We start from the raw sequence: 16898 nt of genomic DNA on the forward strand, positions 1-16898 counted from the left end.
ATGAGAAACTTAAAGGAAACATGGTGCTTTATGGTAAGAAGGCAAGCTCTCCTGGCATTTATCTGGATGTCACTTTGACACATACTGTACCACCACCTACCTAAACGTTGCTGCATACCAAGTAAACCATTTCCTTGTAGCGGTATTCCAAATGGAAGTGGCCCATTTAGGGTATGTTCACACATACAGGATCCTACATAGATTTGATGGCCAGGATTTGTCTTGGCCTCCAAATTTCAAAGATCTCAATCTCATCGAGCATCTATAGAATGTGCTAAATAAACAAGTCCAATCCACAGATGCTCCAACTCATATCTTATGTAACTTAAAGGATCTGCTAGTAACATTAAGGTGCCAGTTAACACACAATAAGTCAGAGCTGGTTTAGTGGCAGAAGGGAGACCACACAATTTTAATACCATGCCAGACTGGTGTATACCTATACAGAAGCCATCACAGTAAGTTCTGCCTGCTGCACAACAGACTGTATGTTACATATTTTCAGTTATTATGTAACTAAGCGGCAGGATAAACATAAGAAACCATGGCCATCCAGAAGAAAAGAGGCAAGACAATATTAAATGACAAAAAGAAATACATTTATCTATGCAAACTTCATAACAATTGCTTAATAAGCATCAACTGTATAACAGACTCTGACTGGGCAGGCAGTTACACACACCAATGAACATGTTCCTATGGAGAACTGGATATGTCAATCACATTCATATGTGTAGGTGGATAAACATATTGGTACACACTGAGGAAGGAATTCATCATTTATGTTCTACTCCCCAAGCAGGCTTAGAACACATATGACACATGACACTTGATAAATGTGTTGCATGGCCAGTTTAGATGTTTTTGTAGGACTGGTGGGAGTTAGTATGTGTATAAAGGAGGCCATGTGCGACAAACAATACAGTTGCTAAAAAGTCACACTTGATAAGTCACTAACCACTGCAAACACTCTTTAAAAGCAATCCACAACCTGGTTAGGATTCTGAAATGCCCTAAATAAAAAGTTGCAGAAAAGTCCCACTGAAACTCACTAAGACAAATTTAGACAAAAATAAATAAATAAAATGTCTTACTTTACACTGCAAGCCAAAAGCAAATAACATGGCTGCCGTTCCCAAGCATTGCTGTCTGGATTCATTTCCTTGACATAGTTTTTGCCTCAAAATGTGAAGAACCCCTTCTATGCATCCTAAGATCAGTAATTATATTGCACATAAAGTCTATACCAGTGACTAAGTATCTATCAACACACCATTCATACCATCCATCGTTCCATAGAGGAGAATGATGGCACCTGGCATGGCTAATCATCGGGACTCTCAAAGCCTGTCATGTTTAACAGAGCAGGTCAGGAGTACAGCTGGCTGCTGATTGAATTTTTATCTCAATGGAAGACTGAGCTCTAAATGCTAAAATTCAAAGAGGATTTAAGAATGAAAGGGTTAACCACTCAAAGTATTGAAATATCTAATCCTTCTACGTAGAGAATAAACTTTATTTGATAAGTTATACAGCTGTCTTTTCTGCTTTGCCACTCTAATTGCATTATCCTTTTTTTTTCCCACTGTGCGTCCTCAACCCCTCGGTTCATGTCAGTGAGGAGACGTGACTTAACTCTGCCCGAGTATGAATTCTACAAAGCTATAATTAAATACCACAGCCTTCCGTTATCTTGTATCTGAGGATGAGATCTGTACATTTAATGATTTAAATCCATTGTTTCTACAACCTTGGAAATGAAATGTCTGATGGTTTAAACACCGGCACTGTCAATGACACCTTGGAGTACGTGGCATTAGTTTCTAAGGTTTGCAGTGCAGTTGTCACGATGCCGGCTGGCAGGTAGTGGATCCTCTGTGCCAGAGAGGGATTGGCGTGGACCGTGCTAGAGGATCGGTTCTAAGTCACTACTGGTTTTCACCAGAGCCCGCCGCAAAGCGGGATGGTCTTGCTGCGGCAGTAGTGACCAGGTCGTATCCCCTAGCAACGGCTCAACCTCTCTGGCTGCTGAAGATAGGCGCGGTACAAGGGAGTAGACAGAAGCAAGGTCGGACGTAGCAGAAGGTCGGGGCAGGCAGCAAGGATCGTAGTCAGGGGCAACGGCAGAAGGTCTGGAATCACAGGCAAGGAACACACAAGGAACGCTTTCACTGGCACTAGGGCAACAAGATCCGGCGAGGGAGTGAAGGGGAAGTGAGGTGATATAGGGAAGTGCACAGGTGTAAACACTAATTGGAACCACTGCACCAATCAGCGGTGCAGTGGCCCTTTAAATCGCAAAGACCCGGCGCGCGCGCGCCCTAGGGAGCGGGGCCGCGCGCGCCGGGACAGAACTGACGGGGAGCGAGTAAGGTACGGGAGCCGGGGTGCGCATCGCGAGCGGGCGCTACCCGCATCGCGAATCGCATCCCGGCCGGAGGTGGTAACGCAGCGCCCCGGGTCCGTGGAACCGACCGGGGCGCTGCAGTGAGGGAAGTGTAGCGAGCGCTCCGGGGAGGAGCGGGGACCCGGAGCGCTCGGCGTAACAGTACCCCCCCCCTTGGGTCTCCCCCTCTTCTTGGGGCCTGAGAACCTGAGGATCAGACTTTTGTCCAGGATATTGTCCTCAGGTTCCCAGGACCTCTCTTCTGGACCACAACCCTCCCAATCCACTAAAAAAAAAGTTCTTCCCCTGACCTTTTTAGAGGCCAAAATCTCTTTGACAGAGAAGATGTCCGAGGAGCCGGAAACAGGAGTGGGAGGAACAGATTTAGGAGAAAAACGGTTGAGGATGAGAGGTTTAAGAAGAGAGACGTGAAAGGCATTAGGGATACGAAGAGAAGGAGGAAGAAGAAGTTTGTAAGAGACAGGATTAATTTGACACAAAACTTTAAAAGGACCAAGATAGCGTGGTCCCAACTTATAGCTCGGGACACGGAAACGGACATATTTAGCGGAGAGCCATACCTTGTCTCCAGGGGAAAAAATGGGAGGAGCTCTTCTTTTCTTATCTGCGAATCTCTTCATGCGAGAAGAAGCCTGTAAGAGAGAATTTTGGGTCTCTTTCCATATGGTGGAAAGATCACGAGAAATTTCATCCACAGCGGGCAGACCAGAGGGCAAGGGGGTAGGGAGGGGGGGAAGAGGGTGACGGCCGTACACCACGAAAAACGGAGATTTGGAGGAAGATTCAGAGATTCTGAAATTATACGAGAATTCGGCCCAAGGTAGAAGATCTGCCCAGTCATCCTGGCGGGAGGAAACAAAATGTCGTAAATAGTCACCCAAGATCTGGTTAATTCTCTCTACTTGTCCATTGGATTGAGGATGGTATGCAGAAGAAAAATTTAATTTAATCTTGAGTTGTTTACAGAGAGCCCTCCAGAATTTAGACACAAATTGGACGCCTCTATCCGAGACGATCTGTGTAGGCAACCCGTGAAGACGAAAAATGTGTACAAAAAATTGTTTAGCCAACTGAGGCGCTGAAGGAAGACCAGGAAGAGGGATGAAATGTGCCATTTTGGAGAATCGATCAACGACCACCCAAATAACAGTGTTGCCATGGGATGGGGGTAAGTCAGTAATAAAATCCATACCAATCAGAGACCAAGGTTGTTCGGGGACAGGTAGAGGATGAAGAAAACCAGCGGGCTTCTGGCGAGGAGTCTTATCCCGGGCACAGATAGTGCAGGCTCGCACAAAGTCCACCACATCAGTCTCTAGAGTCGGCCACCAATAGAAGCGAGAGATGAGTTGCACAGATTTCTTGATGCCCGCATGACCTGCGAGATGGGAGGAGTGACCCCATTTGAGGATCCCAAGGCGTTGGCGTGGAGAAACAAAGGTCTTTCCTGGAGGAGTTTGCCTGATGGAGGCTGGAGAAGTGGAAATCAGGCAGTCAGGAGGAATGATGTGTTGAGGAGAGAGTTCAATTTCAGAGGCATCTGAGGAACGAGAGAGAGCATCGGCCCTAATGTTTTTATCAGCAGGCCGAAAGTGAATTTCAAAATTAAATCGGGCAAAGAACAGAGACCACCTGGCCTGACGAGGATTCAGCCGTTGGGCAGACTGGAGGTAGGAGAGGTTCTTGTGATCGGTGTAAATAATAACTGGAAATCTTGATCCCTCCAGCAGATGCCTCCATTCCTCAAGTGCTAATTTAATGGCTAGAAGCTCTCGATCCCCGATGGAGTAGTTCCTCTCCGCCGGAGAGAAGGTCCTGGAAAAAAAACCACAAGTAACAGCATGCCCGGAAGAGTTTTTTTGTAGAAGGACAGCTCCAGCTCCCACTGAGGAGGCATCAACCTCCAATAGGAAGGGTTTAGATGGGTCAGGTCTGGAGAGCACGGGAGCCGAAGAAAAGGCAGACTTGAGTCGTTTAAAGGCGTCTTCCGCTTGAGGAGGCCAAGACTTGGGATCGGCATTTTTTTTTGTTAAAGCCACAATAGGAGCCACAATGGTAGAAAAATGTGGAATAAATTGCCTGTAATAATTGGCGAACCCCAAAAAACGTTGGATGGCACGGAGTCCGGAGGGGCGTGGCCAATCTAAGACGGCAGAGAGTTTATCTGGGTCCATTTGTAGTCCCTGGCCAGAGACCAAGTATCCTAGAAAAGGAAGAGATTGGCATTCAAACAGACATTTCTCTATTTTGGCATAGAGTTGATTATCACGAAGTCTCTGAAGAACCATACGGACATGCTGGCGGTGTTCTTCAAGATTGGCAGAAAAAATCAGGATATCGTCCAGATATACAACAACACAGGAGTATAGTAGATCACGAAAAATTTCATTAACAAAGTCTTGGAAGACGGCAGGGGCGTTGCATAGACCAAAGGGCATGACCAGATACTCAAAGTGTCCATCTCTGGTGTTAAATGCCGTTTTCCATTCATCCCCCTCTCTGATGCGGATGAGATTATAAGCACCTCTTAAGTCCAGTTTGGTAAAAATATGGGCACCTTGGAGACGATCAAAGAGTTCAGAGATGAGGGGTAGGGGGTAGCGGTTCTTAACCGTGATTTTATTAAGACCGCGGTAGTCAATGCAAGGACGTAGAGAGCCATCTTTTTTGGACACAAAGAAAAATCCGGCTCCGGCAGGAGAGGAGGATTTACGGATAAAGCCCTTTTTTAAATTTTCTTGGACGTATTCAGACATGGCAAGAGTCTCTGGGACGGACAGAGGATAGATTCTACCCCGGGGTGGAGTAGTGCCCGGGAGGAGGTCAATGGGACAATCATAAGGCCTGTGAGGAGGTAGAGTCTCAGCTTGTTTTTTGCAAAAAACGTCCGCAAAGTCCATATAGGCCTTAGGGAGACCGGTTACATGAGGAAGCACAGGGACACGGCAAGGTTTACTGGGAACCGGTTTTAAGCAGTCCTTGGAACAAGAGGGCCCCCAACTCTTGATCTCCCCAGTGGACCAATCCAGGATTGGGGAATGGAGTTGAAGCCAGGGAAGTCCAAGAAGGATTTCAGAAGTGCAATTGGGGAGGACCAACAGTTCAATCCTCTCGTGATGAGATCCGATGCACATTAGAAGGGGCTCCGTGCGGAAACGTATAGTACAGTCCAATCTTTCATTGTTTACACAATTGATGTAGAGGGGTCTGGCGAGACTGGTCACCGGGATGTTGAACCTGTTGACGAGAGAGGCTAAGATGAAATTTCCTGCAGATCCAGAGTCCAAGAAGGCCACAGCAGAGAAGGAGAAGGCAGAGGCAGACATCCGCACAGGCACAGTAAGACGTGGAGAAGCAGAGTAGACATCAAGGACTGTCTCACCTTTGTGCGGAGTCAGCGGACGTCTTTCCAGGCGGGGAGGACGGATAGGACAATCCTTCAGGAAGTGTTCGGTACTAGCACAGTACAGGCAGAGATTCTCCATGCGGCGTCGTGTCCTCTCTTGGGGTGTCAGGCGAGACCGGTCGACCTGCATAGCCTCCACGGCGGGAGGCACAGGAACAGATTGCAGGGGACCAGAGGAGAGAGGAGCCGGGGAGAAGAAACGCCTCGTGCGAACAGAGTCCATATCCTGGCGGAGCTCCTGACGCCGTTCGGAAAAACGCATGTCAATGCGAGTGGCAAGATGGATGAGTTCATGTAGGTTAGCAGGGATTTCTCGTGCGGCCAGAACATCTTTAATGTTGCTGGATAGGCCTTTTTTAAAGGTCGCGCAGAGTGCCTCATTATTCCAGGATAATTCTGAAGCAAGGGTACGGAACTGTACGGCATACTCGCCAACGGAAGAATTACCCTGGACCAGGTTCAACAGGGCAGTCTCAGCAGAAGAGGCTCGGGCAGGTTCCTCAAAGACACTTCGAATTTCCGAGAAGAAGGAGTGTACAGAGGCAGTGACGGGGTCATTGCGGTCCCAGAGCGGTGTGGCCCAAGCCAGGGCTTTTCCAGACAGCAGGCTGACTACGAAAGCCACCTTAGACCTTTCAGTGGGGAACTGGTCCGACATCATCTCCAAGTGTAATGAACATTGGGAAAGAAAGCCACGGCAAAACTTAGAGTCCCCATCAAATTTATCCGGCAAGGATAGTCGTATTCCAGAAGCGGCCACTCGCTGCGGAGGAGGTACAGGAGCTGGCGGAGGAGATGATTGCTGGAGCTGTGGTAGTAACTGTTGTAGCATAACAGTCAGTTGAGACAGCTGTTGGCCTTGTTGCGCAATCTGTTGTGACTGCTGGGCGACCACCGTGGTGAGGTCAGCGACAACTGGCAGAGGAACTTCAGCGGGATCCATGGCCGGATCTACTGTCACGATGCCGGCTGGCAGGTAGTGGATCCTCTGTGCCAGAGAGGGATTGGCGTGGACCGTGCTAGAGGATCGGTTCTAAGTCACTACTGGTTTTCACCAGAGCCCGCCGCAAAGCGGGATGGTCTTGCTGCGGCAGTAGTGACCAGGTCGTATCCCCTAGCAACGGCTCAACCTCTCTGGCTGCTGAAGATAGGCGCGGTACAAGGGAGTAGACAGAAGCAAGGTCGGACGTAGCAGAAGGTCGGGGCAGGCAGCAAGGATCGTAGTCAGGGGCAACGGCAGAAGGTCTGGAATCACAGGCAAGGAACACACAAGGAACGCTTTCACTGGCACTAGGGCAACAAGATCCGGCGAGGGAGTGAAGGGGAAGTGAGGTGATATAGGGAAGTGCACAGGTGTAAACACTAATTGGAACCACTGCACCAATCAGCGGTGCAGTGGCCCTTTAAATCGCAAAGACCCGGCGCGCGCGCGCCCTAGGGAGCGGGGCCGCGCGCGCCGGGACAGAACTGACGGGGAGCGAGTAAGGTACGGGAGCCGGGGTGCGCATCGCGAGCGGGCGCTACCCGCATCGCGAATCGCATCCCGGCCGGAGGTGGTAACGCAGCGCCCCGGGTCCGTGGAACCGACCGGGGCGCTGCAGTGAGGGAAGTGTAGCGAGCGCTCCGGGGAGGAGCGGGGACCCGGAGCGCTCGGCGTAACAGCAGTTATGAAAATGGTTTTACATTTCAAATGGTTTAACTTTAGCTCCTTTTCCCACAAGAAGTCACATACAAAGCTGGCACTGTACTGCTGGTCATTTCTGCTGACATTGTTTCCTCGATTCCACAGTAGAGGATTGAAACATCAAACAAAAACCTTACAAATTGCTGTAATAGCTTAAAACCTTAATCTCCCCATTGTAAATAATGGCTTTTTATTATTTATATTAATTATGGAAAATAGGACTGAACAATGCAGATTATAACTAGCTGGGTTTTTGTCAAATGCAAGGGAAACCTATAACCATTATCTGTAACTGGGCACAACTCCATTTAAAAAGAAACTCTATTCGTAATAAGCATACAGTACTGCATAATCCTCTAAGTGTATGAGCTTTGCGGGGTGACCCTGTGATGGCCTTATTTTTATTTATTTTTTCACATTCAAAAGAAATTTTATTAACAAAGAAATAACAGGAGTACATGAAATCATAGCAACTACTTTGGGGCCCATTGGTCTAGGGAGACCAAAAGTACAAAGGGCGTAGAGTCCAACTGGTACACGCTAACAGTAAAATATAAGTGCATCAAACTAGAAACAGAACATATGAAGCATATACTGTATAAGGTGCAATTAGATCCAGCTCGTAGAACTATAAAAGAGAGAGAGAGTATAGACGAAAATGACTCGCCAGATACACAAGATGTAAGTAGCAGGAATGCAACGAAGCGAGAATGGCCTTATTTTTTTAAATTTCTGTTTAAAGGGGTATACTAAGGTTTTATTTCTTTATTTCTTTATTATTTTTATTATTATTATTTTTCTTATTTTTTTTTCTTTTAAGTGTGTTCAGCCTGGGGTAAAACATAAGAAAGAAAAAAAAATAGCTTTCCTCGCTTGTTCTCCTGTGCTCCCATTGCACAGTTCTCCTTGCTTGTGCTCCCATTGCACAGTGCCTGCTGTATTTGGCATACATTGCCTACTCATACACTGCCCGCTCAGCATCAGTGGCTGTAATGGTGTTATAAAGGAGTTGGCAGTGCCTGCACAAACCCCAAACACAGGAAGTGCTGTGTAACAAGACCCTCTCTGGGAGAGCGGAGTCAGCAGGAGCAAAGAAGATAAATATACCTTTTTAAGTTAGTTGTGCAAGCTTAGCACAATAAATAAAAAACAACTCTGAAGACCCCTTTAAGATTTTTATCTGTTGTATTATGCTGTGTTGTCCTATTACATATGGCAATGTACATACTTTTGTATAGGATAGGATTGGTTAGATTCCAATACATCCAATTTGATAGACTACTTGTTACTTAAATTTGGGTATGTTCAATAAGTTATCCCTACGCAAAATATAGCAAAGTTTAACAAAATGATTGGTGGCAGTCTGATGATCAGGACCTCCTTGATCAACAGAACAGAGAAAAGTTGCCTCTCAGATAGAACACAAACTGAGACAGCAACTCCACTTCTCCTCTATGGGGCTTCCGAGTTAAAGAGGTACTCTTCCCCTAGACATCTTATCCTCATTCCTGCAGCACCCCTGTCATCTGGTGCACGGAGTGAGCTTCACTCCATGGATGACTGGTGATTCATGGGCCGGAGGATCGTGACATCATGGCCCCGTCCCTCGTGACATCATGCCCCACCCCCTTAATATAAGTATGTGGGAGGGGGCATGATGGCCACCACGCCCCCTCACATAGACTTGCATTAAGTAGGTGTGGCATGATGTCACTAGGGGGCAGGGCTGAGACTTTACGATTCCCCTGGCCCCTTCTGTCCGTGCATCAGATGACAGTGGGGTGCTGCAGGAGAGATCACGGAGGTTTCCAGCGGCAGGTCCCCCGCGATCAGACATCTTATCCCCTATTCTTTGGATAGGGGATAATATGTCTAAGGGCAGAGTACCTCTTTATACACAGTGTGGCAACCAAACCCCTACCAATCCTGTGGATAGGGGATAGTATTTTTAATTTCAGAATATCTCTTTAAGACAAGAGATTGCTGGGTAATGCTTCCTAACTAAATTTATGTCTATGTCAAGCACATTTAGGCTTCAGTAAGAATTTTTTTCACCCAGAATTTAAAGGGGTACTTTAGAGGAGAAAAATGGTTTAAAACATTTATTTAAACATTTATTTCAAAATCAAATGGTAATAGAAAATGTTATTGCTTTGCAAATTACTGTACTTTAAATATATCATGCCTTCCTATAGTCCAGCTTTTGTATGCCTTATAGAATGATTTGTAGTCTTTCCAGTCAGATATCGTGCTCTCTGCTGCCACCTCTGTCCATGTCAGGAACTGTCCAGAACATAAGCAATTGCAAACCTTTCCTGCTTTTGACAGTTCCTGACATGGACAGAGGTGGCAGCAGGGAACCACATGTCTGGCTGGAAAGACGACTACACAACTTCTTATGAAGCATACAGCTGATAAGTATTGGATGGCTTGAAATGTTTAAAGGAAATATGTCATCAGTTTCACCCACACTAACATGTCATACAGGCTTGTAGTGCGGGTGATACTGATCAAAATGATACTTACAATGTCCTGAATGGCCCAGCCGTTGCACCGTTATTACTGTTTTTTTTATGTAAATGAGGTCCCTCGGGCACTGGTGGAGTTAGGACGGAGCTCCAGGCACCCCACGTGATCTTCTGCTGGGTGGGAACTCCACTCGGCTCATCAATATGCTCTCACGGCAGGTATTCGCCACGGCGCATGTGCCGCTTCCAGTGTACACACGGAAGCGGTCCCAGTTTCAGCCTTATTCCCGCAGCCAGCAGTGAAGTGTGAGGATGCACAAAGGCATGAAGGTGAATGAGGCTGAAACTGACGCCGCCTCCGGGCGTACTCTGTAAGCGGCGTGTGCACAGTGGCGAAAACCTGACGTGAGAGCAGGGAGGGAGAACATACCCATTGATGAGCCGGGCGGAGCGCCCACCAAGCAGAAGATCACGTGGGGTGCCCGGAGCTCCAGTCCTAGATCCGTCCATGCCTGAGGGAACTAATTTACATAAACACAAAAACAGCGATAACGGCGCAATGGCTGGGCCATTCAGGACATTGTAAGTTTTATTTTGATCAGTATCACCTGCACTACAAGGCTGTATGACAGGTTAGTGCGGGTGATACGGTTGACAGACTTCCTTTCAATAAAAGCACTTTTCAAATCTGTAAAACTTTCTGTTTTACCAGTTGGTTTGAAAATAACCATTTTAATGTGTTTTCTGCATGACATGTTAGTCCCATTTAGTTCATCAGGAATCCATGCACATGACAGATTTTTATCATTAAATTAGGCACAGAAAAGCATACACATTATGGGAAGAAGGGAATACTTAAAAGGTTCTTATGTGTTCTTATAAAGCTAGCTCTTCAGCAGCTGTCCATGCACCACACTATGAAATCAATGCCATCTCTGAACTTGTATGGGTTGTATTAATTCGACCCTTTTGTATGAAGCCCCAACCACTTTTTTTAATATTTGACGTGTCTGGCATAAAAGAGGCAAATGCTTGCATAAGGGGTGGTTAAAATTCCCCCATTTATGTTGAAACTGTACTAGGTAGCCTTTTATTTTGATTACCCATGTCCAAAACTTCTGCCAAATAAGTTGCATCAAAATTGAAAATCTGTGTCAGAATTTTGAAACTATGAGGGAGATTTATCAAAAACTGTCTAGGGGAAGAGTGGTGCCCTTGTACATTGCAACCAATCAGATTGGTTCTTTGATTTTGATAAAGACCTCTGAAAAATGAAAGAAGAAACATGTTTTGTTTTTTTTTTGTTTTTTTTATTGGAGATTGTTTTTTATTGGAAATTGCACTACCCATTTTCTACACAAGTTTTGATAAATCTCCCCCATAGTTTAAACTCTGAGCTATAGTAATGTTATGTGTAATGTTCTGTTCACATAGACAAAAACTGCTACATCCGACTTGTCTTAGGAGATTGTCCCATTGTAAGTTTATGAAGCCTGTCTTCTACAACAAAATCAGATTGGGCAATGAGCCTGGGAGTGAAGCGCTCAGCTACGTGTTTTTCCCTGGTCTCTCCAGTGATCAGTGTTGATCTCTGCAAAAAATTTTGACATGTCTGTTACCTATGATTTTTTTCCTTTTTTTTTTTTATTACAATTTAACTAGTTCTTGTTTGTATGTATTTTCTTACAGCATTTTAGAGCGTTACGTCCAGGACCAAATCCCAGGAGCAGCAGTTGTTGTGGAATCAATTGGAGCCAGAAGATATGGAGATGGTTTTTCAGAAGAGGACTACACTCAGTGCGACCTAATGGTTTATGCTGTTGATCCACAAACAAACAGAGCTATATCCCGCAATGAACTTTTTAAGTGAGTACACTTTGTGAATTTAAGAAGTTTAGATTTACATAGATTTTTAAATATAATAAAAATTACAATTCCTTTAGTGTCAAAACATTTCCCTGTAAGATATTACAAAAACAACATTGCAAGAACAATAGACCAATAAAGTTGAGAAAAGAAAAGTAGGAGATGAAATAGCACCTTTGTGACAACAGAGCACTGCTTACAGCAGACCATAATATCTAGCTATACAAACGTTCTTGTCACTGTGCCCTCAGAGAGAAAGTGTCTTTTCGCTGTATCTTATTGATGAAGAATCGAGGCATGGCATTGCCTCTTAGTGAAAGCAGCTGCAACTTGTCATGTGATAAGACGAGGTGAGAGTTCACCTAAGGCTCCTGCTGAGATGGGAACAGAAAGTCATTTGTTGTAGAATATTCTAGGTTACTTCAAAGAAAACGGCAACAAAAGGGCAGGTCTGCAAATGCCAGCCATATCCATGTGACTACTATCAATTTATATATCTAAGTGTCAGTTGAAAAGAGACATCAGCTCATACTAATTCATTTAGGTACAACACAATCAAAAACTCTTGTAATGTCTTTGTAAAACAAAGGTATTGCAGGCAAAAGTAAAAATAAAGAAGTTGGGCATAGACATTCATTGCAAGAACTACTAATGTTGACCTTTGTTAATAAGTATGACATTATAGACTGTTAGACAGGTATATACAGTTTTTGCTTATTTGGCAACAGTGTTGATAATCACTTGGTCTAATGTTAAACATGCTGCTAGAAATTGTGCCCACTGTGTATGTAAACCATTGGGAATTTAAGGGAACCTGTCACCATTTTTATGCCACCAAAACTGAGGACAGCATTAAACTGGTGCAGTCATCGCATTACCAGACACTGTGAAGCACACTCAGGTGTTTCAGAGTAATCATAGTTTAAAAATGCTGCCAAAACCCAGGTAACTAGTCCTTGAGGCACGTCCTGGCTGCTGCTCCTCACTGAGTGAGACATACCCTGAGGATTAGTTAGGCTATGTACATGGGCGTTAAATGTGCGGGATGTCTGCACAAAAAATACATGCGGATATTCCGCACATTTGACTAACTTGCTATCACACCCCTTTAAGTTGCCAGGTAACACACTCTAAAGGTATGTTCACACTATGGAAATTCTGTGCTGAATTTCCACTTGCAGTAGCCACAAAATAAGTGCAGATTTGAATGGCACATATCCACATAGGAAAATCAGATATGATATTTCTTTGCAGAAATTCCTCAGTGTGAACATTCTATTTGTATAAAAGTTGACTCTTATTAATACTTCTTCATTCTAAGGATCTTTGACAGTCTTGGCAGCTGGGCAGCCATGAATCAGTATGATGGCATATCCAAGTGATGCACTATTGCTTTGTTTGGTGGGTAAACCTCTTCAATTGAAAAGCCTATTATGCACTATATCCCAAGTAATAAGACTGTCAGACATGCCTCTTTTGTAGCTGGATTGGCACTATGATTGCTTGGAGAAAATAAAAAACTTACTGACAACATTCATGACATGTCATTCTCCTCTTAGGCTATGCTGTAACAGTTTTATAAAAAAGAAATGTGTGTGGATTAAAGAACAACCTAAAATTTTACTAGAAGTGTGCCTATATGATTGTCACTGTAATGACTGTCTTTATTAATACAGTCATAAATTTAGCATAGCACTAAAGATATGAGCATTACGGCTCCATGTGTCTTTATCTCTTGCACTGTCAGATGCTGAAACATGCATTGGCAAGAGCAAGTGTACTTCCCTGATCCAACCTGGTGCCTGAGCAATATTTTAGTTTCTACAAGCAAAATGTTCCGATATGAGTACTTCTACTGTGTTCTTGTTCCTAATAACTAACCTCTGCCGGATCCTTTGGTACCTTGCTGAGTCTTCTGTGAATGATCTGCATACTGAGCTAGCTAACACCACCCGAATGCTTCTGGGCTACTCAGCTCTGCTACAAACATCATCTCAGCTTTGCTACATTGGACTCTATTTTCTGCGCTATTACATCTACAACTTAATCTTGCCCCTCCTGCCTGTGTACCTGATGCTTGGCACCTGGACATTTTGGCCTGCCACTTAACCTGAACCACTTTTATAGTAGTAACCTGGTATGTCCCCTGTGGCTAAAGTCCAGCTTCATTATCCTGAAGGGTGAAAACCAGGAGAATAGTTAGACTTTGTTCCCAAGTTTGACCCTAAACCAAACCGGTAATTGGGAAAGAGCGTCCACACCTGTTGGGGTTTTACAACAAGCAGAAGCATAAAATTTGTTAGTGGCTAGACATGATAGACACTTTTCTCTTCCTGATGCCACCTCTTGGCTGGTTTGCAAAACACCATTGTTTTTATGTTTTTTTGTTAAAATCATAGCACACACCATTTGAAGACCAGGACCATTTTATGATTACTCTAATGCCATACAACTTTTTTTCAGACACTTCAAAACTCTCTACTAATTGTAAAAAGCATGTAAAACACATAATAAATATTGTGCACAGCGCACAGGCAGATTTTTGGGTCGATTTCAGCCATAGAACTAGTATATTTTCCTTAATAAATCTTTCCCAATATTGCGGTAACCTGCAAAAACAAACTGAGGTGGCAAGACTGTATGCATAGACAAATCTCTCTTTATAACAAGCCAAAGAAGAAAGATGACCTGAGATCACCCATCCATGTAAGTGAACTAAAACTAACCAAACACAACTGCTTGGTTTATTCTTAAAAAGAAAGACCTTTTCTACTTGGAATATTTAATGCAGTGTCAGAGTTTCAATGTTGAATTAGTTCACAGCTGCTCTTTGTGTCTTGTACCGTTCTTTTATTCTGAAGCACTATGTACTTTCCATCTTTTGTTGACTTTTTTTCACGTTTAAATGCTAGGCTTAATACACTTTTAAAATTCCTACGAAATCTTCTAAAATGTGACTATTCTATAGTGAAAAAATTTGCTGTATATCTCAAAGGCCTTCATGTCATTTGGAGATTATTAGTAATTAAGGACAAGCAGTTTTCTATAATTTCCTTTATGTATCAGATACTTCTGTGCTGCAGTGACATCTAGTGCCCAGTTTAGTACCTGTGCTGTATAAATCACTCAGTAATATTGTATGGGAAGGCTGGTGTAGAAGATAGTGATAATATGTAAGGGTATTAGATAAATAAAATAAAAATTATAATGTATAACTCCATCTAACACTATTCCACTTTTTTTTGATCAGATTTTTAGATGGCAAAGTTCTTGACATAAATAAAGAGTTCCAGAACCACATTGGCCTTGGAGGACGTATTTTAGAGATTCGGACCCCCGATGTGGTAGCCAATGTTAAGAAGCAAGCTCAAGCTGTAGGCTACACGGAGGGAGCTTTGCTTGCACTGGCTATTATAATCATCCTCTGCTGTATTCCAGCTATATTAATCGTGATGGTCAGCTACAAACAGTAAGTAGATGGTTGTTGTCATGGTTGAATATGTGAAATTATTGGGGTGTGTGCATATGAGCAAAAAGCTTGCCAGTGTGCAATGTCGTACCACCGTTCTCTCTGAACTGCAGCCTGCATGGCAGTTGTGTCATAAGTCTCCAACCAGTAGTATCGATCGGCACTTTGTTCACTGCAGTGCACTTGAACAAAGTCATTCTAAAGTTTAAGGTAAAGTCTGGCACTTGATTTTCTTTAGAATGCTTGGGTTTATATTCAAATAAAGAAAACAAATAATAAATAAATAAATAAAAATACAACACAGAAAGTTCGGCTTCTACCTTTTACAGCTGCATAAATGTCATAAGTGTCCCACTGAATACAATAGAAGCTTTAAAGATAGACCCCAAGGAAAAAGTTAAAATTCCCAAGTTTTTCTATGCAGTAGCACATCTTCCATTAAAAACAATGGGAGATGTTTATGTACACATACCCTTATAGAAATTCTACAGAAGTGGTGCAGAGGTTACAGCTCTTATTTTAAAAAAATGAAAAAAGACCAGTACTATAAATGGCACATTGTAGTTGGAGATCCTGTTAAAGATTTTGCATTGGGGCTCTCAACCTCTGTAATAGTAGCATTATGGGTTTTCTTCACCATCTACCAAGAATTAAATTACTACATTTATCATAAGATAACTAACCCGATAAAGGGTTATGATGTTTTTTTATAGCTGCTCTATAAATACTTGAAGACATTGGCATCTCTTTTCACTTATACAGTAGAATAATGGCTTTCCAGAATGTGCCCCTAGGGATAATGTTAATATCACACCAAATAAGAACAATTTGCACTAGGTGCAAAATGTTCTTATATGACCTTTCATGAGCCCTAATCATTCTACATCTCACACGGTGCATGATAGCGGCTACAGTATACTCAATGCTCCATTACCAAGCCAACAATATATTATTGCACAGTTCCCATACATGAACTGGTTAACTAGGGTAAATAACTAAATTACCATGGCAGTAGGGAATGATATAATTAGAGATAATGTCTCCTAAAAATGAGCATCCTTATATTTGTATCACTTTAACTTAGAATTAAAGTACCCAGGGGCTAATTTCTAATGTAAAGTTTAACCAATTTTTTTCTTAAAAGGAAACAAAACATTTAAGACATGTATTTTTTTCTTAAGTTTCCCCCCAGAATGTTTCTTATATTAATAAATATATACATAAAAAAAATAAAACTTTACTTACCTCCTGCTCTCCCCCAGTTGCCTCTAGTATTGCTCTGGTCCTATAATTATCCTAGTGCTCGTGGTCAATGCATTAGAGTGTATCTTAGCTATCACTTCCCGCAGAGATGTCCTGCCTTGACCAGTGATTGGCTGAGGGGCAAGGCAATGTATTGAGCCTCAGCACCAGGAAGAAAACCAGGGCTCAATATGTCACAATGTTGCTTAGCCAATAACAGGCTTGGACACTTGTGTGTCCAGCATATATGCTAAATTGGACTGTAATGCATTAAGCACTGGAAAAAGAGGTTTAGGTTTACAAAATAAAATAAAAAAGATGTACATTTTTATGATTTTTCTTAATGTAAAAAATAT

General features: G+C 43.3%; 1 protein-coding gene across 1 annotated transcript in view; it reads left to right on the forward strand.

Annotated features, from left to right (window-relative positions):
* The window catches only part of PCDH15 (protocadherin related 15), a 1516206-nt gene that overhangs the window by 1385237 nt on the left and 114071 nt on the right, over positions 1 to 16898 (forward strand). Inside the window, exons 31-32 of the mRNA XM_056530010.1 lie at positions 11655 to 11831; positions 15082 to 15300. Of these exons, the coding sequence (XP_056385985.1) occupies positions 11655 to 11831; positions 15082 to 15300 (396 nt within the window). The remainder of the gene's footprint in view (positions 1 to 11654; positions 11832 to 15081; positions 15301 to 16898) is intronic.

This window comes from Hyla sarda, chromosome 7 (genome assembly GCF_029499605.1).
Source record: "Hyla sarda isolate aHylSar1 chromosome 7, aHylSar1.hap1, whole genome shotgun sequence".
NCBI classification, from domain to species: Eukaryota; Metazoa; Chordata; class Amphibia; order Anura; family Hylidae; genus Hyla; species Hyla sarda.